The following is a 22,991-nucleotide window of genomic DNA, read 5'->3' as shown; positions in this document are numbered from 1 at the left end:
TCCCTGGCCACAGCAGAGAGCTGGCCTGGAAGAGGGGCAACCGGGACAGGATCGGTGCCCCGACCGGGACTAGAACCTGGTGTGCCGGCGCCGCAAGGCGGAGGATTAGCCTGTTGAGCCACAGCGCTGGCCTGGCCTATGATTATTTTTTTAAAGGTTTATTTATTTGACAGGCAGAGTGATATATAGAAAAGGAGAGAGAGAGAGAGAGAGAGAGAGAGAGAGAGAGAGGTATCTGAACCATCCTCTGATTCCCTCCCCAGTGCTGCAAGTTGGGATGTCAGCATTGTAAGCTGCAGCTTAATCTCTGGTCTATGATTTTTTTTTTAACCAAGTCAAGGAGGTTCCATTCTAATCCTAGTTTGCTATGAGCTTTTAAAATCATAAATTGTTTAATCTTATGAAATCCTTTCTCATGCTGTGAATGAATAGTTGCCTAGCTACTTTCAGAAGTGAAATTTGTCTTGGAGGAAGGCCATTTACTGTCACAATTGGGCTTTGTAGGTTTTTACATTTGACAAAGCTGCTCATGTGTTAAGGAGGTGGCTTGTTATTTTAAGGGCTAGAAAGGATATGTGGGCACATGTCATGTTTTGTAAAAGGCACCAATCGTGGTTGGGAAAAACTGAAACGTGGTGTAAATTATCTTAAACTTGTAAACTTGATTTCTTCTCATGTAGGAGACACTTAAGTAGACCTCTCAAATTCCACCTTGGATCTCTGCCACATAGGTACAAGGCAGAACAATTCTAGAATCATGTTTATTTTGTTAAATTTTTGAAAAAGTTTAGGTTATATGGAGTTTTTTAAAAAAATATATTTTCTTATTTATTTGAGAGGTAGAGTTACAGACAGAGGGAGTGACAGAGAGAAAGGTCTTCCATCCGCTGGTTCACTCCTCAAATGGCCACAGCAGCTGGAGCTGGGCCAATACAAAGCCAGGAGCCAGGGGCTTCTTCCTGGTCTTCCACATGGGTGGCAGGGGCCTAAGCACTTGAGGCATCTTCTGCTACTTTCCCAGGCATGTTAGCAGAGAGCTTGATCAGAAGTGGAGCAGCTGGGACTTGAACTGGTGCCCATGTGGGGTGCTAGCATCACAGGCAGCAGCTTTACATGGTATACCACAATGCCAGCCCCAATCTGTGGACTATTTTAATTTGTATCTTCTGATTATACAGTGGTTTATAATTGGTGTTTATTTGTAGATAGATTTTTTTTTTTTTTTTTTTGACAGGCAGAGTGGACAGTCAGAGACAGACAGAGAGAAAGGTCTTCCTTTGCCATTGGTTCACCCTCCAATGGCTGCTGCGGCCGGCGCATCTCGCTGATCCGAAACCAGGAGCCAGGTGCTTCTCCTGGTCTCCCACGGGATGCAGGGCCCAAGCACTTGGGCCATCCTCCACTGCACTCCCAGGCCACAGCAGAGAGCTGGCCTGGAAGAGGGGCAACCGGGACAGAATCCGGTGCCCTGACCGGGACTAGAACCTGGTGTGCCGGCGCCACAAGGCGGAGGATTAGCCTATTGAGCCGCGGCGCTGGCCTGTAGATAGATTTTTAACAAACTAGTTTATAAATAAAAATGGAGTGCATTCTCCATTTTTTAAAAAATTGCTTTTTATATTTACTTGATATGGTTCCTGATGGAGGGTACTTTAAAAAGTTTGTGGAAAAAATGGAATGAGAAGGTAAATTTATTTTGGTACAAAGGAATTTTGAAATCCTTGCATAGTTTTTTCAGAGTATATATTTTCCATGAAGTCTCCTTGTATCAGTAAATACTTAGGCTGAAGATAACAACATACAGGCATTTGTTTTTCTCAAAGGAATCCATAGGTAGGCAACTTCTAGCTTTCATTCAGCAGTTCAATAAGATTGGAGTTACTGGTTCTTGCAAAATATTTTTGTCATTTTTCTCATGTTTGGAACTCCTGTAGCTACAGAGTAACAGGCAGCTCCCCCTACGTGGTTGCATTCAAGATAAGAAGGGGCTGTGTTAGCTTGTCTGTCCCCTTTTATGCTAAATGAAGCAGTAGACTTTCACTAATAAGAACTGGCCAGCACTAACTCAGATCGCTACCCTGAACTTGGCTATGTCTGGGAAAAAATTATTTAGCTGGCTATAATCAGAAATACACGTTAAGCTTCTCTTGGTAATGAAAAAGGGTGGAAATCTTGACTTTGGCTAGATTCTGCATTATTTTCAGTGGCAGTGTGGTGGATGAAGTGGTGTCAGCCCAATTCCACAGAAAAATAAAATCAGAACTCCTTTAATTTACAAATTACATCCAAAAGGTTTCCATTGTGTAGAAGGTTAAGCCACCACCTGTGGCACCAGCATCCCGTATCAGAGCACTGGTTGGAGTACCAGCTGTTCCACTTCTGATCATGCTTCCTGCTAATGCACCTGGGAAAGCAGCTGAGGGTGGCCCAAGTATTTGGGCCTCTGTCATGACCCAGATAGGATTCTAGACTCCTGGCTTTGGCCTGGCCATTTGAGCAATGAACCAGCAGGTACAAGATCTTTTTCTCTTTATGTTCCCCTCTGTGTCTGTCATTCTGCTTTTCAAATAAATACTATCTTAAAAAATAGCTTTTCAGTATCTGTTACATGTTCAGTGCTACCACAAAATTTGACTACCAAGGAATTTTGTAACACTTTTCTGTGTGAAAGTGTGCATGTTGTTTATTGGTTCTCTGGGAAGAAAACAGTATGAGTGAGGTAGTTAGTTTAATGGTATAAGATTCACAATTATATGTTAATATATTTTGTATCAGCTTTGAGTGCAATTGTATAAGACTAGGAAACTTTTCTTAGGGTCAGTAGTGGTGAATGGGTAAAGTGAAGGCTAAATGGAAGCAAAAGGCAGTTTTATTTGCTTCTGTTTAGAGATAAAATTTATTTTAAATATTTATTTTTGGGGCCGGCATCATGGTGTAGTGGGTTAAGCCGCTGTCTCCAGTGTCGGCATCCTATATGAGTGCCAGCTTGAGTCTCAGTTGCTCCACTTCCCATCCAGCTCTCTACTAATGTGTCTGGGAAAGCAGTAGAAGATGGCCCAAATGCTTGGGCCCCTGCACCCACGTGGGAGACCTGGATGAAGCTCCTGGCTTCGACTTGGCCTAGCTCTGACCATTGCGGCCATTTGGGGAGTGAACCAGTGGATAGAAGACCTCTCTCTTTCTTTCTTTTTTTTTTTTTGACAGGCAGAGTGGACAGTGAGAGAGAGACAGAGAGAAAGGTCTTCCTTTTGCCGTTGGTTCACCCTCCAATGGCCGCCGCGGTAGGCGCGCTGCGGCCAGCGCACCACGCTGATCCGATGGCAGGAGCCAGGTGCTTCTCCTGGTCCCCCATGGGGTGCAGGACCCAACCACTTGGGCCATCCTCCACTGTACTCCCTGGCCACAGCAGAGAGCCAGCCTGGAAGAGGGGCAACCGGGACAGGATCGGTGCCCCGACCGGGACTAGAACCCGGTGTGCCGGCGCCGTAAGGCGGAGGATTAGCCTAGTGAGCCGCGGCGCCGGCCAGACCTCTCTCTTTCTCTCTTCCCTCTCTGTAACTCTGCCTTTCAAATAAGTCAGTCTTAAAAAAAAAAAGAAGAAGATTTATTTGTTTATTTGAAAGCGGAATTTTAGAGAGAGAGGGAGAGAGATCCTCCATCTTCTGGTTCACTCCCCAGATGGCCACAACAGTCAGGGCAAGGCCAGGCCAAACCCAGGATTCTGGAGCCTCCTACAGGTCTCCAGTGCATGTGCAGGGGCCCAAACACTTGGATGGACCATCCTGTGCTGCTTTTCCCAGACCATCAGCAGGGAGCTGGATTGGAAGTAGAGCAGCCTGGACTCAAACCAGAGCTCACATGAGATGCCAGTGTTACAGGTGGTGGCTTAACCCACTGCAGCACAACACCAGCTTCAAGCCATGAGATTTTAAAATTTAAGGACATTATATAAGGAAATAGCGGTTGAAATATACAGTGAACCCTGTTGGATTTTTTTTTTTTTTTTTTTTTTTTTTTTTTTTTGGCCATACAGAGTTAGACAGAGAAAGGTCTTCCTTCCGTTGGTGCACTCCCCTAATGGCCGCTATGGCTGGTGCTGCACCAATCCAAAGCCAGGAGCCGGGTACTTCCTCCTGGTCTCCCATGCGGGTGCAGGAACCCAAGCACTTGGTCCATCCTCCACTGCCATCCCGGGCCACAGCAGAGAGCTGGACTGGAAGAGGAGCAACTGGGACAGAATCTGACACCCCAACCGGGACTAGAACCTGTGGTGCTGGCAGGCTGAGGATTAGTCTAGTGAGCCACAGTGCCGGCCCAACCGTGTTGGAATTTAACAAACGTCAGATGTTTGACTCTTTTTTGGAGAAATACAAGTATCTTTATCTTTGTATTGTGATTATTTATTTATATGAGTATGTATTAGGTTAGGCTGGGTTGTGCTGTGCTAATAAACACCAAAATTTTAGTGGTTGGGGTCAGTGCTGTGACATAGTGGGTAAAACTGCTGCCTGTAGTGCTGGCATCACTTTATGGGCGCTGGTTCAAGTCCCGGCTGCTCCACTTCCCATCCAGCTCTCTGCTATGTCCTGGGAATGCAGTAGAAGATGGCCCTACTCCTTGGGCCCCTGCACCCACGTGGGAGACCTGAGTAGGCTGCTGGCTCCTGGTTTCAGATCGGCGCAGCCCTGGCCAATGTGGCAAATTAGGAAATAAATCAGCAGATGGAAGATCTCTCTCTCTTTTTAACTCTGACATCAAATAAATAAATCTTTAAAAATATCTGAATAAAAATTAAATTAAAAATTGCTGATACTTCATTTATTTGAGGGTTTTTGGCTCCTTTGGAGACTGATCTTCAGGTCTAGGCTGATTTAGTCTCATGGCTGGCTGTCTTGGGACAGTGCTCAGAAGCAGGAGAGCAGGCCGGCGCCGTGGCTCACTAGGCTAATCCTCCGCCTTGCGGCACCGGCACCACAGGTTCTAGTCCCGGTCGGGACGCCGGATTCTGTCCCAGTTGCCCCTCTTCCAGGCCAGCTCTCTGCTGTGGCCCGGGAGGGCAGTGGAGGATGGCCCAGGTCCTTGGGCCCTGTACCCCATGGGAGACCAGGAGAAGCACCTGGCTCCTGACTTCAGATCAGCGAGATGCGCCGGCCGCAGCAGCCATTGAAGGGTGAACCAATGGCAAAGGAAGACCTTTCTCTCTCTCTCTCTCTCTCTCTCTGACTGTCCACTCTGCCTGTCAAAAAAAAAAAAAAAAAAAAAGGCAGCAGCAGGAGAGCAGAAAAGCATAGGGCTGGAGATGGTGAAGCACTGGCAATGAAATGCTTCTGGGGACCGACGCTGTGGCGCAGTGGGTTAATGCCTTGACCTGAAGCTCCAGCATCCTATATGGGCGCGGGTTTGAGTCCCGGCTGCTCCTCTTCCAATGCAGCTCTCCGCTGTAGCCTGGGAAAGCAGTAGAAGATGACTCAAGTCCTTGGGCCCCTGCACCCACGTGGGAGACCTGGAGGAAGCTCCTGGCTCCTGGCTTTGGATTGGTGCAGCTCCGACTGCTGTGGCCATCTGGGGAGTGAACCATCAGATGGAAGACCTCTCTCTCTCTGCCTCTCCTCTCTTTGTGTAACTCTGACTTTCAAATAAAATAAATAAATCTTTAAAAAAAAAATGCTTCTGGATAGGAATGACATTCACTTTGACTTGCAGCTTACTAGTGAGACGTTTTACTCAAACTTAGCCATGTGGTTATCTGTACATACCCTCCAGCAAGGCCAGTGTAATCCTTGAACTCAGAAGTAAGAATGCCAATAATATAGTCTACAGCAAATTGATAATAAAGTAAAAGTAGTAGTATTAAAGACAGGCAGGCAAATTATGTTAGCAGCCCAAAGAATTCAGAACTTGTGATGAGCCACAGGGAGAGTTGTGGAAGGCTTTGGGGTGGAGACAGTGAGAAATGATACAAAAGCAATAGAATTAGTAGGTTTTTCTTAGGTTTGAAGAGAAGAAAGGATATTAAAATTAAGGCAACAAGACTCTTAAATAAAAGTTAGACTCAAAAGCTAGAGCACGGTGGATGTCATGGGAGAAGAAGACTAGAATAGATCAGAAAAGGCCTTGAACTCAGCTAACATACAGCAAAAATGTTTGTTACCTCTGCCATGTGTCCGACACTGTTCTGCATTCTAAGATGTCTGGTTGTGAACAAGGCAGGAAAACCCTGTCCTCGTGAGGGCACAACACAAGGGAGTAGGTTTGGCACATTGGCGAGTCAGCACAAGTATAAACTTTAGATGCCTCTGAATCTTAAGATTCTTCTTGTATTTCTGTTTTACCTGCTATGGAAGGCAGCGATTTGTGCAAAAATTAGTATTTGTACCTCATTGTAGAAAACTCAATACATGGAATGATGAATTTATAAAACAAGTTAGTGGCCGGCGCCGTGGCTCAACAGGCTAATCCTCCGCCTTGCGGCGCCGGCACACCGGGTTCTAGTCCCGGTCGGGGCACCGATCCTGCCCCAGTTGCCCCTCTTCCAGGCCAGCTCTCTGCTGTGGCCAGGGAGTGCAGTGGAGGATGGCCCAAGTGTTTGGGCCCTGCACCCCAGGGGAGACCAGGAGAAGCACCTGGCTCCTGCCATCGGCCATTGGAGGGTGAACCAACGGCAAAAGGAAGACCTTTCTCTCTGTCTCTCTCTCACTGTCCACTCTGCCTGTCAAAAATAAAATTAAAAAAATAAATAAATAAAACAAGTTAGTGTATGTTTATATTGCAGTTGTTTTTTTTTAGCCAGAATTTGGATAGTAGTATAATTTTAATGATTATGTTTTCATTCCATAAATAGTAAAACCATTGGACACATATCTTATGGGGACAGTGACTGTTTTAAGTACTGCCATGTTTCCCATACTTAAAACAGTGCCTGGTGTGTGAGTGTGAGAGAGAGAGAGAGAGGGAGGGAGGGAGAGAAGATTCCAATAATTTAACCTGAATACTACAGTAATTAGTATTTTGATACCATTTACTCATTTTAGTATTTATTATGTATCCGTTTTGTGCATAATAAACTGTTCTTGTTTTCATGAAACATAAATTCTAATGAAATTGAAGTAACCATACTACAGACATGATCAAACTTCTTTTAAAACCATCCTCCAGTTGATGTAACAATGTCTATTAGGGTAGCTTCTATTTATATATATATAAGCTTTAGTGTCAAAGCATTGTTGGGGCTGGTGCTGTGGCAGAGCGGGTTAATGCTGTGGCCTGAAGTGCTGACAACCATATGGGTGCCGGTTCTAGTCCTGACTGCTCCTTTTCCAGTCCAGCTCTCTGCTATGGCCCGGGAAAGCAGTAGAAGATGGCCCGAGTTCTTGGGCCCCTGCACCCATGTGGGAGATCTGGAAGAAGCTCCTGGCTTCGGATTGGTGCAGTTCGGCTGTTGCTGCCAATTGGGGAGTTAACCATCAGATGGAAGACCTCTCTCTCTGCCTCTCCTCTCTGTGTGTAACTCTCTCCTCTGGGTAGCTCTGATTCTCAAGTAAAAAAATAAATCTTTAAAAAAAAGAAAAAGCTTTGTTATTGGGCTAGCATTGTGGCATGGTGGGTAAAGCTGCTGCCTGTGATGCTGGCATCCCATATGGGTGCTGTGGGTTCATGTCCTGGCTGTTCAGTTGGGACCCCTGGGACCCAAGGGAGAGACCTGGAAGAAGTTCCTGGCTTCAGCCTGTCCCAGAGCTGACCGTTCAGCGATCTGTAAACAGTGGATAGAAGATCTCTCTTCCTCTCTGAATTAATTTCTCCCTTTTCCTTTCCTTTCCTTTCCTTTCCTTTCCTTTCCTTTCCTTTCCTTTCCTTTCCTTTCCTTTCCTTTCCTTTCCTTTCCTTTCCTTTCCTTTCCTTTCCTTTCCTTTCCATCTCTCCCTCCCTCCCTCCCTCCCTCCCTTCCTCCCTCCCTCCCTCCCTTTCCCCTTCCTCCCTTCTCCCCTTCCCTTCCCTTCCCTTCCCTTCCCTTCCCTTCCCTTCCCTTCCCTCCCCTCCCCTCCCCTCTTCTTTCTTTCTCTCTCTCTTTCTCTCTTTCTCTCTCTCCCTCTTTCCCTCTCCCTGTCCTCCTCCCCCTCCCCTTCCTCCTTCCTTCCCTCCCTCCATCTCTTCCTTTCTTCCTTTTTAATTTTACTTGAAAGTCAGAGTCACACAGAGAGAGGAGAGGCAGAAAGAGAGAGGTCTTCCATCTGTTGATTCACTCCCCAATTGGCCGCAACGGCCAGAGCTGCACCAGTCCGGAGCCAGGACTTCCTCTGGGTCTCCCACATGGGTGCAGGGTCCCAAGGATTTGGGCTATTTTCTACTGCTTTCCCAGGCCACAGCAGAGAGCTGGACAGGAAGTGGAGCAGTCGGCTCTCAAACTGGCGCCCATATGGGATGCTGGTGCTTCAGGCCAGGGTGTTTTTTTTTTTTTTTTAATTTATTTATTTATTTATTTATTTTTTGACAGGCAGAGTGGACAGTGAGAGAGAGAGACAGAGAGAAAGGTCTTCCTTTTGCCGTTGGTTCACCCTCCAATGGCCGCCGCGGTAGGCGCACCGCGCTGATCTGAAGGCAGGAGCCAGGTGCTTCTCCTGGTCTCCCATGGGGTGCAGGGCCCAAGCACTTGGGCCATCCTCCACTGCACTCCCTGGCCACAGCAGAGAGCTGGCCTGGAAGAAGGGCAACCGGGACAGGATCGGTGCCCCGACCGGGACTAGAACCCGGTGTGCCGGCGCTGCTAGGCGGAGGATTAGCCTATTGAGCCACGGCGCCGGCCGAGGCCAGGGTGTTAACCCACTGCACCACTTAATCAATTCATTTACAGATGGGCCATTTTCCCAAGTTCTGATTTGGAAATTAGAATCATTTTTGTTTTATGAACAGTGTTACAAGTTTCTTAGATTCCTCTCTAGTTCATAAGAGCATGCTTAAAACACATTTATAATAAAACAGATTATTGCAATACAGTATTATGTGATAATGACAGATCTTCCATCTGCTGGTTCACTCCCCACATGGCCACAACAGCCGAGGCTGTGCCAGGCCGAAGCCAGGAGCCCAGTGCTTCTTCCTGGTTTCTCATGTGGATGAAGGGTCCAAGTACCTGGGCCATCCTCCACCGCCTTCCCGGGCGCATTCACAGTGTGCTGGATTTTAAGTGGAGCAGGCAGGTCTCAAATTGGCACTTACATGGGATGCTGGTATCTCGGACAACTACTTAACCTGCTATGCCATGATGCTGGCCCCTAAGTAGCGTCTAACTCCTAGGAAATATACCTGCCCTATTATGTGATCATTGCACAGGACAGATGAGAACTTATCACAAAACCTGGAATATGAGTGTGAAAACATATAGTGACAGGAATATGAGGAAGTACATGGGGAGTAACATTGAAATTCTGAAAAGGCCATCTTTTGAGGGCATCAGAGGTCAGTGGTATAAGTTTTAAGCTTTCTTTAGCTTTACAACACTTCATTTTGTTTGATGTGAGTTATATTACAAAGTAGTTTCTTACTTAGATATAGGGAGAATGAATGAAAGGACATTTTCCTGGACAGAAAGTTGGAAAAGGTGAATGTAGAAAGAGGATTGAAGTGGCTATGAGTGCGTGTGGAATTGTTTTGAATTGTTGGTAGCATAGTGTAGAAAGAAATTGGGAATCCAGTTTCTCTTTGGATTTCTCATGAAGAGTTATGTAGCTGCATACTCATGAGATGGTGACATTAGCTTCTCTGCTGCTTCCAAAGCTGTGGGGAGGGGCTGCTATTGTGCAGCAAGGTCACTCTGCCTTTCAAGTAAGTAATTTTTTTTTTTTTTTTTGACAGGCAGAGTGGGCAGTGAGAGAGACAGAGAGAAAGGTCTTCCTTTTTGCCGTTGGTTCACCCTCCAATGGCCGCCGCAGTAGCGCGCTGCGGCCGGCGCACCGCGCTGATCCGATGGCAGGAGCCAGGTGCTTCTCCTGGTCTCCCATGGGGTGCAGGGCCCAAGCACTTGGGCCATCCTCCACTGCACTCCCTGGCCACAGCAGAGAGCTGGCCTGGAAGAAGGGGCAACCGGGACAGGATCGGTGCCCCGACCGGGACTAGAACCCGGTGTGCCAGCGCCGCAAAGTAGGATTAGCCTATTGAGCCGCGGCGCCGGCTCAAGTAAGTAATTTTTTAAAAAATGCATTCACACACCTGATCCTTACCACAGCCTTTTAAAATTTTCTTTATTTGTTTATTTGAAAGGCAGAATAACAGAGCAGAAATTTTTTATAAATATTTATTTTTATTTATTTGAAAGAGTTACAGAGAGAGATAGAGACAGAGAAAGAGGTCTTCTGTCTGCTGGTTCACTCCCCAGATGGATGCAATGGCTGGAGCTGAGCCAATCTGAAGCCAGGAGTCAGGAGCTTCTTCCGGGTCTCCCATGTAGGTGTAGGAGCCCAGGATTTGGGCTATTTCCTACTGCTTTCCCAGGCTATAGCAGAGAGCTGGAGCAGAAGAGGGCCAGCAATGACTAGAACCAGCACCCATATGGGATGCTGGTGCTTCAGGCTAGGGCTTTAACCCGCTGCACCACAGCGCTGCCACGAGACAGAAATCTTTCATCCATTGGTTTTCTCCCCAGATGGCCACAACAGTTGGGGCTGAGCCAGGCTGAAGCCTACATGTGTGGCAGGGGCCCAAATACCATGGGCCATCTGTTGCTTTCCCAGGTGCATTAGGGAGGAGCTGGATCTGAAGTGGAGCCACCAGGACTTGAACCAGCACTAATAGGCATGCCAGCCGCATGGCTAGTAGTAGCTTAAACCAAGTACCACAGTGCCAGCCCCTTGTGGGTGCGTTTACTAGCATTTAGAAAATTTAAGCTCTGTATGACTGAAAGGTAGTACTGTTACTCCTATTTTATGTTACAGCCATATATTCAGAACAGATGCTTTATGTCCTGTAAAATGCATTTTAAGTTAAAAATACATGCAATATTTTTAGCCTATTGAATATTAGTATGGCCCACCCTACCTTAAATAGATTTAGAAAACTTGTATTAGCTTGCAGTTAGGCAAAATCATGTAACACAAAGCCTTTTTTATAAAGTATTAGGTATTTCATGTAATCATGGAATACCATATCTAAAAATAGAATCAGCTGTCCATATCCTTCTCCCTTCCCATTGTGTGGTTACCACTGCCCAGATCAAAGGGTCGTGTTGCATACAACCTAGAAAGGGATCCAAGTTCAGAGTGTAGGTCCTACTGAATTTGTATCACTTTCACATCATTGTGAATTCAAAAATCATGGTAAATTGAGGACTGTAGCATTGCTTTATGAATGAATACCTCATTGAACTTCAACACTTGGTATTTTTCTTCTCAGTATTCTTGTTTTCCTCATTTATATCATGTGGTCAGTAATGTTTTGTTTCTTCAACTAGAAGCTCTTAAAACTTGGCAAGTACGGTGCATTCTCTCATTTCCTTGTCTTTGTGTGTATTGTAGCACACGTCACATGGAGATGGGCGTCAAGAAGTTACCTCTCGCACTGGGCGCACTGGAGCCCGGTGTAGAAACTCCATAGCTTCCTGTGCAGATGAACAACCTCATATCGGAAACTACAGACTGTTGAAAACAATCGGCAAGGGAAATTTTGCAAAGTGAAATTGGCAAGACATATCCTTACAGGCAGAGAGGTAAATATGAGTTAATGTTTTTTTCTGTTACGACATTGTACAGTTTATTTCCATGTAAGAGAAAGAAGAGAGAATATATATATACACACACACATATGTATATATTTAGACTTACTTCTGAGCTAATTAAACTGTTTTTTAAATAAACTTCTCTTTTTAAGTTTTATTTATTTATTTGAGAGATAGAGTTAAAGACAGAGAGAGGGAGAGACAGAGAGAAAGGTCCTTCATCTGCTGGTTCACTCCCCAAATGGCTGCAGTGGCCAGAGTTGGGCCGATCCAAAGCCAGGAGCCAGGAGCTTCTTCTGGGTCTCCTGTGTGGGTGCAGGATCCCAAGCACTTGGGCCATCTTCTACTGCTTTCCCAGGCATATTAGCAGGGAGCTGGATTGGAAGTGGAGCAACTGGGGCTTGAACTGGTGCAAATATGAGGTGCCGGCACTGCAGGTGACAACTTTATCCACCCCACTACAGTTCTGGTCCCTAAACTTTTTTTTAAAAGAATATGAAGGCCGGTGCCGTGGCTCAATAGGCTAATCCTCCGCCTGCCGCGCCGGCACACCAGGTTCTAGTCCCGGTTGGGGCGCAGGATTCTGTCCCGGTTGCCTCTCTACCAGGCCAGCTCTCTGCTATGGCCCGGGAGTGCAGTGGAGGATGGCCCAAGTGCTTGGGCCCTGCACCCGCATGGGAGACCACAAGAAGCACCTGGCTCCTGGCTTTGGATAAGTGCGGTATGCGGCCGCAGTTGCTGGCCGCGGCGGCCATTGGAGGGTGAACCAACGGAAAAAAAGGAAGACCTTTCTCTCTGTCTCTGTCTCTCTCTCTCTCTCTCTCTCACACAGTCCACTCTGCCTGTTATTAAAAAAAAAAAAAAAAGAATATGAAGTGTGCCAGTGTTGTGGCATAGCTGGTAAAGCCAATGCTTTATTACATTTGGGTTTCATGTATTGGTGAGAACAGTTTACTTTGTCTCAGGATTTAAAAAACATTCTAGGGGCCAGCGCTGTGGCGTAGCGGTAAAGCCATCCCATATGGATGCCAGTTTGTGTCCTGGCTGTTCCACTTTCAATCTGGCTCTTGGCTGTGGCTTGGGAAAGCAGCAGAGGATGGCCCAAGTCCTTAGGTCCCTGAACCCACATTGGAAACCTGGAAGAGGCTCCCGGCTCCTGGCTTAGAATCGGCGGCCAACTGGAGAGGGAACCAGCCAATGGAAGATACCTCCCCTCCCCCGCTGCTGCCTCTGCCTCTCTGTAGCTCTACCTTTCAAATAAATAAATAGATCTTAGGGGAAAAAAAGTTCGAAAAAAAATTCTATATTTTCTGCTAATGCTCCTATGACTCACATTTGAATATTTAATTCATTTGGTGCATCTATCAGGGGATTATCATGAGGTTTAGGGATCTGACTTAATTTTTTTTTAAATTTACTCATTTGAAAGGCAGAGTTACAGAGAGAGGGGGAAGGAGGACAACAGCTAAGGCTAGACCAGGCCAAAACCAGGAGCCAGGAACTTCTTCTGGGTCTCCCATGTGGGTGCAGGAGCCCAAGCACTTGGACCATCTTCTGCTGCTTTCCCAGGCACATTTTAGCAGGGTGCTAATTGGAAGTGGAGGAGCTGGAATACCAGCCGGCACCTGTATGGGATGCCTGTGTTGCAGGTAGCAGCTTAACCTGCTGTGTCACAATGCTGGCCCCCAACTTAGTTTTTCACATGGATTACAGCTTGTCCTGGAACCAACAATCTGTCCTTACTCCACTGACTGCTTTGTTCTTACTAAATTCCAACATATGTTCTTTTGTTTCTTTGGCCTGTTTATTTAGTTTTAGACACATACTGGAATGGTTTTATCACTGCAGCATTTGTTCATTTTGATATTTTTGAATAGGTTATGTCCCCTGCTGATCATTCTTATTTTTCAAAAGTTTCATAGTTCTTTCTGCCATTTACATGTCTAGGGTGAAATTTAGTATCAAATTGCCATGTTCTGAAAAACAGTCTCACTGGAATTTTGATGAAATTAATTGGGTTTATAAATTAATTTGGGGAGAAAGTCTGATATTTTAATAGTACCAAGTGATTTCTATCCAGGAAAATGAAGTTTTGTTCTCAGGATTTGTAACTCTCTTCATGTAGGTTTTGTATGATTCTTGTTAAATTTGTTCTAAGGGTTTTTTATAACTTAAAAAAAATTATTAGAGGGCTCCTTTGTGCTCCTGTCAACTGATTCATTCCGCAAATACCACGTGCAGCAGGGGCTGTAGTGAGGGGCCTGGCAGCTCAGTCCCACTCTTTCCAGGTGGGCTGTAGGAATGCCGTTACTTGAGCCATCACCTCTTTCTTCCAGGATTGCATTAGCAAGAAGCTGGAGTCAGGAACCAGAGCCAGACCCAACCATTCTGATATAGGATGCAGACTTCTTAGCCACCAGACCAGAGACCACCCCCGGATGTTTTGTAATTTTTGTTGCTATGTGAATGTGGTCCGTGTTCCCCGCTGCCACCCCCAAGTTATGTGAATATTTAGGAAGGCTATAATAGTTTTGTTTTTAAAAAAGATTGATTTATTGGGGCCAGTGCTGTGGCATAGCGAATTAAGCTGCTGCCTGCAGTACCGGCATCCCATATGGGCGCCAGTTTGAGACCCGGTGGCTCCATTTCCAATCCAGCTCTCTGCTATGGCCTGGGAAAGCAGTGGAAGATGGCCCAAATACTTGGGCCCCTGCACCCCCATGGGAGACCCAGAAGAGGCTCCTGGCTTTGGATCGGCACAACTCCAGACCATTGCAGCCAATGGGAGTGAACCAATGGATGGAAGACCCTCCCTCCCTCCCTCCCTCCCTCCCTCTCTCTGTGCCTCTCCTCCTCTCTCTGTGTAACTCTGACTTTCAAATAAATAAATCTTTTAAAAATATTTACTTATTTTATTTGAAAGGCAGATTTACAGAGAGGGCAAGACAAAGAGAGATCTTCCATCCACTGGTTCACTCCTGACATGGCTACAACAGCCAGGACTGGGTCAGGTTGAAGCCAGGAGTCAGAGACTCCATCCAGGTCTCCACTGTGGCCACACAAGCACCTGTGCAATCTTGCACTGTTTTCCCAGGTGCATTTGCAGGGAGATGGATCTAGAGGGGAGCAGCTAGGACTCAAACAGGCACTCAGGATGGATGCAAGCCTGACAGATGGTAACACAGCCTGCTGTACCAAGCTTTCTTGTGGACATAAATTTTAATTTCTCAAAGATACTTAACCAAGGAGTAATATTGCTGGGTCATACTGATAAAAAATTAAGGGAATCATTACTCAAAAGTTGGTTTTTATTTTTATTTTTTGACAGGCAGAGTGGATAGTGAGAGAGAGAGACAGAGAGAAAGGTCTTCCTTTGCCACTGGTTCACCCTCCAATGGCCGCTGTGGCTGGCGCATCTCGCTGATCCGAAGGCAGGAGCCAGGTGCTTCTCCTGGTGTCCCATGGGGTACAGGGCCCAAACACTTGGGCCATCCTCCACTGCCTTCCCGGGCCACAGCAGAGAGCTGGCCTGGAAGAGGGGCAACCGGGATAGCATCCGGCACCCTAACCGGGACTAGAACCTGGTGTGCCGGCGCCGCAAGGCGGAGGATTAGCCTGTTAAGCCACGGCGCCGGCCAAAAGTTGGTTTTAATATAGGTTTATTACAGGTTTAGTAACATGTTTCCACTAGAAAGAACTCTAAAATCTCTGTAGTCTATTTATTAGTACACTTTAAAAATTTTGCTTATTTATTTGAACCAAACATGGATCCTGGAACTCGATCTGAGTTTCCCACCTAGCGGTAGGGACCCAAGGGACTTGAGCCATCATCTCTCTCCGCCTCCCAGGGTGCACATTAGCAGGAAACTGAAATTGAAAGAGGAGTCATGGCTCCAGCGCAGACAGTGAAAGGAGGGGCTTGCCTGTCCCTTTCTCAAATCACTAAAAGCTAACATCTGAGTTTCTGTGAGCTTTCCTTTGTGCATGACAGCAACATAGTATATCTTGCCTATTGTGTTAACTAGAACCTCCAAAGAAACCCAGAGGGTTGCTGGAAGTGCTGTTGTTTTATATTCAGAGACTTAATTGTTCTTACCAAGTCAGTATACAATTAAAGGTTACTTTGTGTTAAGAGACAGTTTTAAGTGTTACTCTTGAGGTGATAGCAGAGATTGTAGAATTATATACTGGAAAGAATTTCCTAAAATAGGGAGTGTCATGTACTTAATTCACAACTATGTGAACACAAATGATCCTTTAAAAAACTATGCAATCATTGAAGAAAGGCATTTTTATTTTATTTTATTTTTTTGACAGGCAGAGTGGATAGTGAGAGAGAGAGAGAGACAGAGAGAAAGGTCTTTCTTTTTACCGTTGGTTTACTCTCCAATGGCCGCTGCGGCCGGCGCATCTCGCTGATCCGAAGGCAGGAGCCAGGTGCTTCTCCTGGTGTCCCATGCGGGTGCAGGGCCCAAGCACTTGGGCCATCCTCCACTGCCTTCCCGGGCCATAGCAGAGAGCTGTCCTGGAAGAGGGGCAACCGGGATAGAATCCTGCGCCCCAACCGGGACTAGAACCTGGTGTGCCGGCACCGCAAGGCGGAGGGTTAGCCTGTTAAGCCACGGCGCCGACCTTTTTTTTTTTTTTTTTTTTAAAGATTTATTTACTTATTTGAAAGTCAGAGTTACACAGAGAGAGGCGAGGTCTTTCATCCGATGGTTCACTCCCCAATTGGCCGCAATGGCTGGAGCTGCACCGATCCAAAACTGGGAGCCAGGAGCTTCTTCTGGGTCTCCCACGTGAGTGCAGGGGCCCAAGGTCCTAAGCCATCTTCCACTGTTTTCCTAAGCCATAGCAGAGACCTGGATTGGATGTGGAGCAGCCGGGTCTTGAACCTGTGCCCAAATGGGATGCCGGCACTTCAGGCCAGGGCATTAACCCCCTATGCCACAGCGCAGGCCCCGGCATTTTTATTTTAAAGACATGTTAGAATAATGAAGTATAATCATAGTATAAAATATGTATATTCTGAAAGCATTTTCAAATCAGTTCTTAAAATGATTGTGATGTAAGTTCAATTTAGATGAGACCCCTTTCTCCAGGGAGCTGGATTGGAAGTGGGGCAGCTGGGACTTGAACTGGTGCTCTGATATGGGATGCCAGTGGAAGCTTAGCTCACTTTGCCACAATGCCAGCCTCTAGGATGGCTCTTAATCTAATTTTTGGGGCCTGCGCTGTGGCACAAATGAAGCGCTGGCATCCCACATGGGTGCCAGTTCGAGTCCCGGCTACTCCTCTTCCAGTCCAGCTCTCTGCTGTGACCTGGGAAAGCAGTAGAAGATGGCCCTTGTCAAAAAAAATAAAAATAAAAAAGAAGAAGATGGCCCAAGTCCTTGTGCTCCTGCACCCATGTAGGAGATCCAGAAGAAGCTCTTGTCTCCTGGCTTCAGATCGGCGTACCTCTGGTGGTTGTGGTCAGTTGGGGAGTAAACCAGCGGATGGAAGACTCTCTCTGACTCTACCTCTGTCTGTAACTCTTTCAAATAAATAAAATAATTCTTTAAAAAAAACTTCAATTTTTAGACTGTGAACCAATCAGAAATGGACATCAAAATCTTAGTTTTGTATTCTTTAAGTTATTTATGCCATCTTCTGCCATAAGCAGAGATGGAAGATCAGTATAATTCAGCATTTGACACAAGTGAGGAAGGTGAGCTTAAGGCCCCATATACTTTCCTGATCCACTTGTAGATTGGTGGTCCAAACCAGTGCTATGGTCCCCGGTACAGGCCTAAGGGTCCAGGTTCTCTTTATTCATCTTCATAGCCAGTTGGAAGTGGATTCACTCGAGGGTTATGGAATAGAGTATGATTCCCATCTCTCTGTGGAAAGGGCTTGGACCACTTGGAGATGGGGGTAGGTGATGAACTTGGGTCTCTCATGCACCTCGTGGTGCGACTTCAGGTAGATGTTCCGCATGCTCATGCCCACTCTGGGGAGCGTGACAAAGTAGGTGAGGACCTTCCACGTGCGAGCTGAGAGCTTCTTGCCATGGGTGCCACTTGACATAGGCCAACCCATCTGTAGGTGGGACTGACCTAGAAGCCTAGAAACCCTGGTCCCGGCTGCCACTGCTGCCATTTTCCTCCTGGACCACCAGAGCACCAGTTCAAGTCCCAGCTGCTCAGTCTAGCTCCCTGGAAAAGGGGTCTCATCTAAATTGAACTTACACCATAACCATTATAGTTAAGAACTGATTTGAAAGTCAAGAGTTACAGAGAAGGAGAGCCAGAGGCAGAGAGAGAGGTATCTTCCATCTGTTGGTTCACTCCCCAAATGACTACAATGGCTGGAGCTGGACTGATCCGGAGCCAGGAGCCAGGAGCTTCTTCCAAGTCTCTCTCGCAGGTGCAAGGGCCCAAGAACTTGGGCCGTCTTCCACTGCTTCCCAGGCACATTAACAGAGTTGGATCAGAAGAGGAGCAACTGGGACATGAACCGGCATCCATGTGGGATGCTGGTGCTGCATGTGGAGGCTTAGCCTACTATGCTACAGCGCTGGCCCTGGATTATGTATGTTTTTAAAACACAAGCACTGGTTGTAAAATTTATCTGGTTTACCTCATGGATGAAAATGTTATCCATTCTCTGAGAAAAGCAACCTTAGAGTTCTTGCTGACAACAACCATGTTTTCATAGGACACCTTTGCAGTTTGATCAAACTGGTAAAATGATTGGCTGTTTCTGTATGGCGCAGTTTCTGAGACAGCTGAACTTTTCTCTGGAAGGTATCAAACAAGCATAAAGATTATTTTTAATTCCATCAACCTATATGAATTTTCACCAGGGACTTACTCTGACTGTAGTTAACAGTGTCTTCTGATTGTTTGATGTGAGTTTTGTTTTCTTTCTGAAAATTATCTTGGTTCCATTGTCTAATAATCCCCAAGCACTTTCATTCCTTCATTATGACAGATAAGTTCCTGAGCCTGACATTCAAACTTTTTTTAAAGATTTATTTTTATTTATTTGAAAGAGTTACAGAGAGTGGGGGAGAGAGGAAGATCTACTGACTCACTCCTCAAATAGCCACAAATGACCAGGCCAAAGCCAGAAGATTCATCTGGGTCTCCCACATGGATGCAGGGGCCCAAGGACTCGAGCCATCTTCCTCTTCTCTCCCAGGAGCATTAGCAGGGAGCTGGATCAGAAGTAGAATAGCTGGGACTTGAACTGGTGCACATAGGGGAATGCCAGTGATTGCAGGCCGTGGCCAGGATGCCAGTCCCCAACATTAGTTCTGCGTGAGCTGCTCTCTGAATCACAATCCTGGTGAATGTTAATCAGTGTTACGCAGTGTTTAAAAAGGTCATCTGTTATCCTTACAGTCCTAGAAACACCGACTTCGGGGATGTGAGTTCTGTTTTATTTTTGGCTAACTTTTCACAGATTAAGATTATTTTGGCTTCTGAAATACCTGTTTTTACACTATAATTTTTCTCAAGCTACAGGGTTTCTTTCAAGTTCATTTCTTCCCCACTGGTTTTTTTTTAAGCTTCTCCAGATCTCTTCCCTCATGAATTACAGGACAACTTAAATTTATCAGTCATTGGTACTTAAAAGTTTAAAAAAAAAAAAAATTTTTTTTTTTAGTAGATAAGCTTTATTTTTCAACATAAGCTCCATCAGTATCAAGGTACAGCTGTAAGGGATAATAGCAGTCATCTACATAACTCATAAAAAACTGAGGGTACCAAGAATTTATGTGAATACAGTCTTCTTACATTTTTAAGTGAAGAAAAATGGGCTTTTTAAGACTTAACTAAGATTAGGAAACAAAATGAAGTCAAAGGAGCCCAATCAGGACTAGCAAAGCCGCGTTTGTTCAGAGAAAGCAGGAGCATGGTGTGGTGCAGGAGGGCACTCTGATGTGGCTGTGCTGGTCATTTTCCCATGGAAGCTTTGAGTAAAGTCACTGTGACCTTTGTTCTTGACTGGTCTGCTTTTGCTTTGACTGTACCACTTCCTTTTTTTTTCTTTTCTTTTTTGACAGGCAGAGTGGATAGTGAGAGAGAGAGACAGAGAGAAAGGTCTTCCTTTTTGCCGTTGGTTCACCCTCCAATGGCTGCTGTGGACGGCGCATCTCGCTGATCTGAAGGCAGGAGCCAGGTGCTTCTCCTGGTGTCCCATGCGGGTGCAGGGCCCAAGCACTTGGGCCATCCTCCACTGCACTCCCGGGCCATAGCAGAGAGCTGGCCTGGAAGAGGGGCAACTGGGATAGAATCCGGCGCCCCATCTGGGACTAGAACCTGGTGTGCCGGCGCCGCAAGGCGGAGGATTAGCCTGTTAAGCCACGCCGCCGGCCATGACTGTACCACTTCCACCTCTTGATAGTCACTGCTTGATTGTGCTTTGTCTTCAGGTTAGTACGGGTAAAGCCATTTTATCTCCCGTTACAATTCTTCTAAGAAATACTTCAGGATCTTGATCTCACTCATTTAAAATTTTCTTTGCATGCTCTGCTCTTGTGTGCAGCTGAGCTGGGCCCAACAACCTAGGGACCCATCGATCAGATAGCTTGCTCAACTTTAAAGTCAAAATTTTGTAAGCTGAACCAATTGAGATGTCTGTATTGTTAGCTATTGCTTTTGCTGTTGTTAGTGATTGGTCCTTTTTTTTTCAAGATCTATTTATTTATTTGAAAATCAGAGTTAACACAGATAGAGAAGGAGAGGCGGTGGAGGGGGAGGGGTTTTCCATGTGCTGGTTCACTCTCCAAATGACCACAAAGGCCGGAGCCGCACTGATCTGAAGCCAAGAGCTTCTACTGGGTCTCCCATGTGGGTGCAGTGGCCCAAGGACTTTGGTCCGTCTTCTACTGCTTTCGCAGGCTGTAGTAGAGAGCTGGATCGGAAGAGGAGCAGCCAGGACTTGAACTGGTGCCCATATGGATGCCAGCACTGCAGGTGGCAGCTTTACCACTATGCTACAGCACCGGCCAGGGTTGGTCCTTTTCAACTGGGACACAAACAAGATTGATTTTTTTCTTCGCAAATTGTTTTAGATGGCCTACCACTGTGAGCCTCATCTACAACACTCTCTTGACCTGACCCTCCTTAAAATGAGTTATCCATTTGTAGGCTGCTAATTTCTTTGGTGCACTGTCCCAATAAACTTTTAGTAAAGCATCATTGATTTCGCCATTCTTCCACTCAAGTTTCATCATAAATTTGGTGTTTGTTTTTGCTTCAATGTTAGCTGAATTCATGTTGTTCTAATGCGGGCTCTTAAACTGATGTGTTATCCCTTTTATGTCAAACTAGATTCTGGAGACTCCTGAAATGTGGTCTTTGCAGTGTAGAAGAGGAATAAGGGTAGAGTGAGGAAGATGGTGGTAGTGAGAGGGCCCTGGAGCAAGGAGAGTGGTCCGTGTAAGAGCTGAGAGGGTATTGAGCCAATCTGACAAGATCCAAGCACTGGAGGGGATGGAGCATGGAAATCTGGGAGTGGCCCACTGTGTGCAGCTGTGGGAACTGCCCCCCGCCCCAAAGATTTATTTATTTGAAAGGCAGAATTACAGAGATGCAGAGAGAGAGAGAGGTCTTCCATCCATTGGTTCACTCCTCGAGTGGCTGCAACAGCTAGAGCTGGGCTGACCCAAAAGCCCAGAGCTTCTGGGTTTCCCATGCAGGTGCAGGGGCCCAAGAACTTGGGCCATCTTCCTCTGCTTTCCCAGGCCCACAACTGAGAGATCAGAAGAGGAGCAGCCAGGACTCAAACCAGCACCCATATGGGATGCTGAAGCTGTAGGCAGTGGCTTTACCCACTGCACCACAGTGCTGTCCCCCCACCTTTTTTTTTTAACCTTAAAAGTGTTTTCCAAAGTAATCCATGCACATAGCTTAAAAGTACAATATACTGGCCGGTGCTGTGGCTCACTTGGCTAATCCTCCACCTGTGGTGCCGGCACCCCGGTTCTAGTCCCAGTTGGGGCGCCAGGTTCTGTCCCGGCTGCTCCTCTTCCAGTTCAGCTCTCTGCTGTGGCCCGGGAAGGCAGTGGAGGATGGCCCATGTGCTTGGGCCCTGCATCCGCATGGGAGACCAGGAAGAAGCACCTGGCTCCTGGCTTCGGATCGGCGCAGCGCCGGCTGTAGAGGCCATTTGGGGGGTGAACCAACGGAAAAAGGAAGACCTTTCTCTCTGTCTCTCTCTGTCTAACTCTACCTGTCAAAAAAAAAAAGTGCAATATACTAATTAAAAAAAAAAACAACCTCTAACCAAAATTCAGAAGTTTTTTTTTTTTTTTTTGACAGAGTTAGAGACAGACAGAGAGAAAGGTCTTCCTTTCCATTGGTTCACCCCCCAAATGGCTGCCACGGCTGGCGCACTGTGTCGATCCAGAGCCAGGTGCTTCCTCCTGGTCTCCCATGCAGGTGCTGGGCCCAAGCACCTGGGCCATCCTCCACTGCCTTCCCGGGCCACAGCAGAGAGTTGGACTGGAAGAGGAACAACCGGGACAGAACCTGGTGCCCCAACCAGGACTAGAACCCCGGGTGCTGGCGCCGCAGGCGGAGGATTAGCCAAGTGTGCCGCGGGGCCGGCCCAGAAGTTTCATTTCTTAGCTGCTTTTCCCTTAGGACTCAGAGCCTCCCATTTTGATTTCTTTAAGCTCTTTTGTATGATGATCTATCAGTTATTAACTAAATATTTTAGACGTCATTGATTTCCTCCTTATGGAGGATGAGGATATAACTCCTTTTTTTTTTTTAATTTTTGACAGGCAGAGTGGACAGTTTGATAGAGAGAGACAGAGAGAAAGGTCTTCCTTTGCCATTGATTCACCCTTCAATGGCTGCTGCGGCCGGCGTACCGCGCTGATCCGAAGCCAGGAGCCAGGCGCTTCTCCTGGTCTCCCTTGCGGGTGCAGGGCCCAAGGACTTGGGCCATCCTCCACTGCCTTCCCAGGCCATTGCAGAGAGCTGGCCTGGAAGAGGGGCAACCGGGACAGAATCCGGCGCCCCAACCGGGACTAGAACCTGGTGTGCCGGCGCCACAAGGCGGAGGATTAGCCTGTTAAGCCACGGCACCGGCCCATATCTCACTTCTACATTTACTTTCCTTTCTGTTGCAATGATAAGTTTGGTTAAGGTTAGTTTATTTACTTCAGAGTATGTAGAGATTGTTGAGTGTTGGCTATGTTCATTTATCTTCTTATATAATTTTTAAATTTTGTCTAGAATCAGTAGTTGCTTCTTTATTAATTTCTTAGTTGAGTGTTTACTGCTGA

At 46.5% G+C, this 22,991-nt stretch overlaps 1 protein-coding gene and 1 pseudogene across 1 annotated transcript in view; one reads left to right on the top strand and one right to left on the bottom strand.

The window, feature by feature from the left end:
- MARK3 (microtubule affinity regulating kinase 3) overlaps positions 1-22,991 on the top strand; it is a 99,457-nt gene that overhangs the window by 14,888 nt on the left and 61,578 nt on the right. Inside the window, 2 exon segments of the mRNA XM_062181087.1 lie at positions 11,505-11,652; positions 11,655-11,695. Coding sequence (XP_062037071.1) covers positions 11,505-11,652; positions 11,655-11,695 — 189 coding nt within the window.
- LOC133751669 (cytochrome c oxidase subunit 6A1, mitochondrial-like) lies at positions 17,515-17,845 on the bottom strand (annotated as a pseudogene).

This window comes from Lepus europaeus, chromosome 22 (assembly GCF_033115175.1).
Source record: "Lepus europaeus isolate LE1 chromosome 22, mLepTim1.pri, whole genome shotgun sequence".
Classification (NCBI taxonomy): Eukaryota; Metazoa; Chordata; class Mammalia; order Lagomorpha; family Leporidae; genus Lepus; species Lepus europaeus.
Note: the sequence above shows the minus strand (reverse complement) of the source record. Positions and strands in the feature narration are given on the sequence as shown.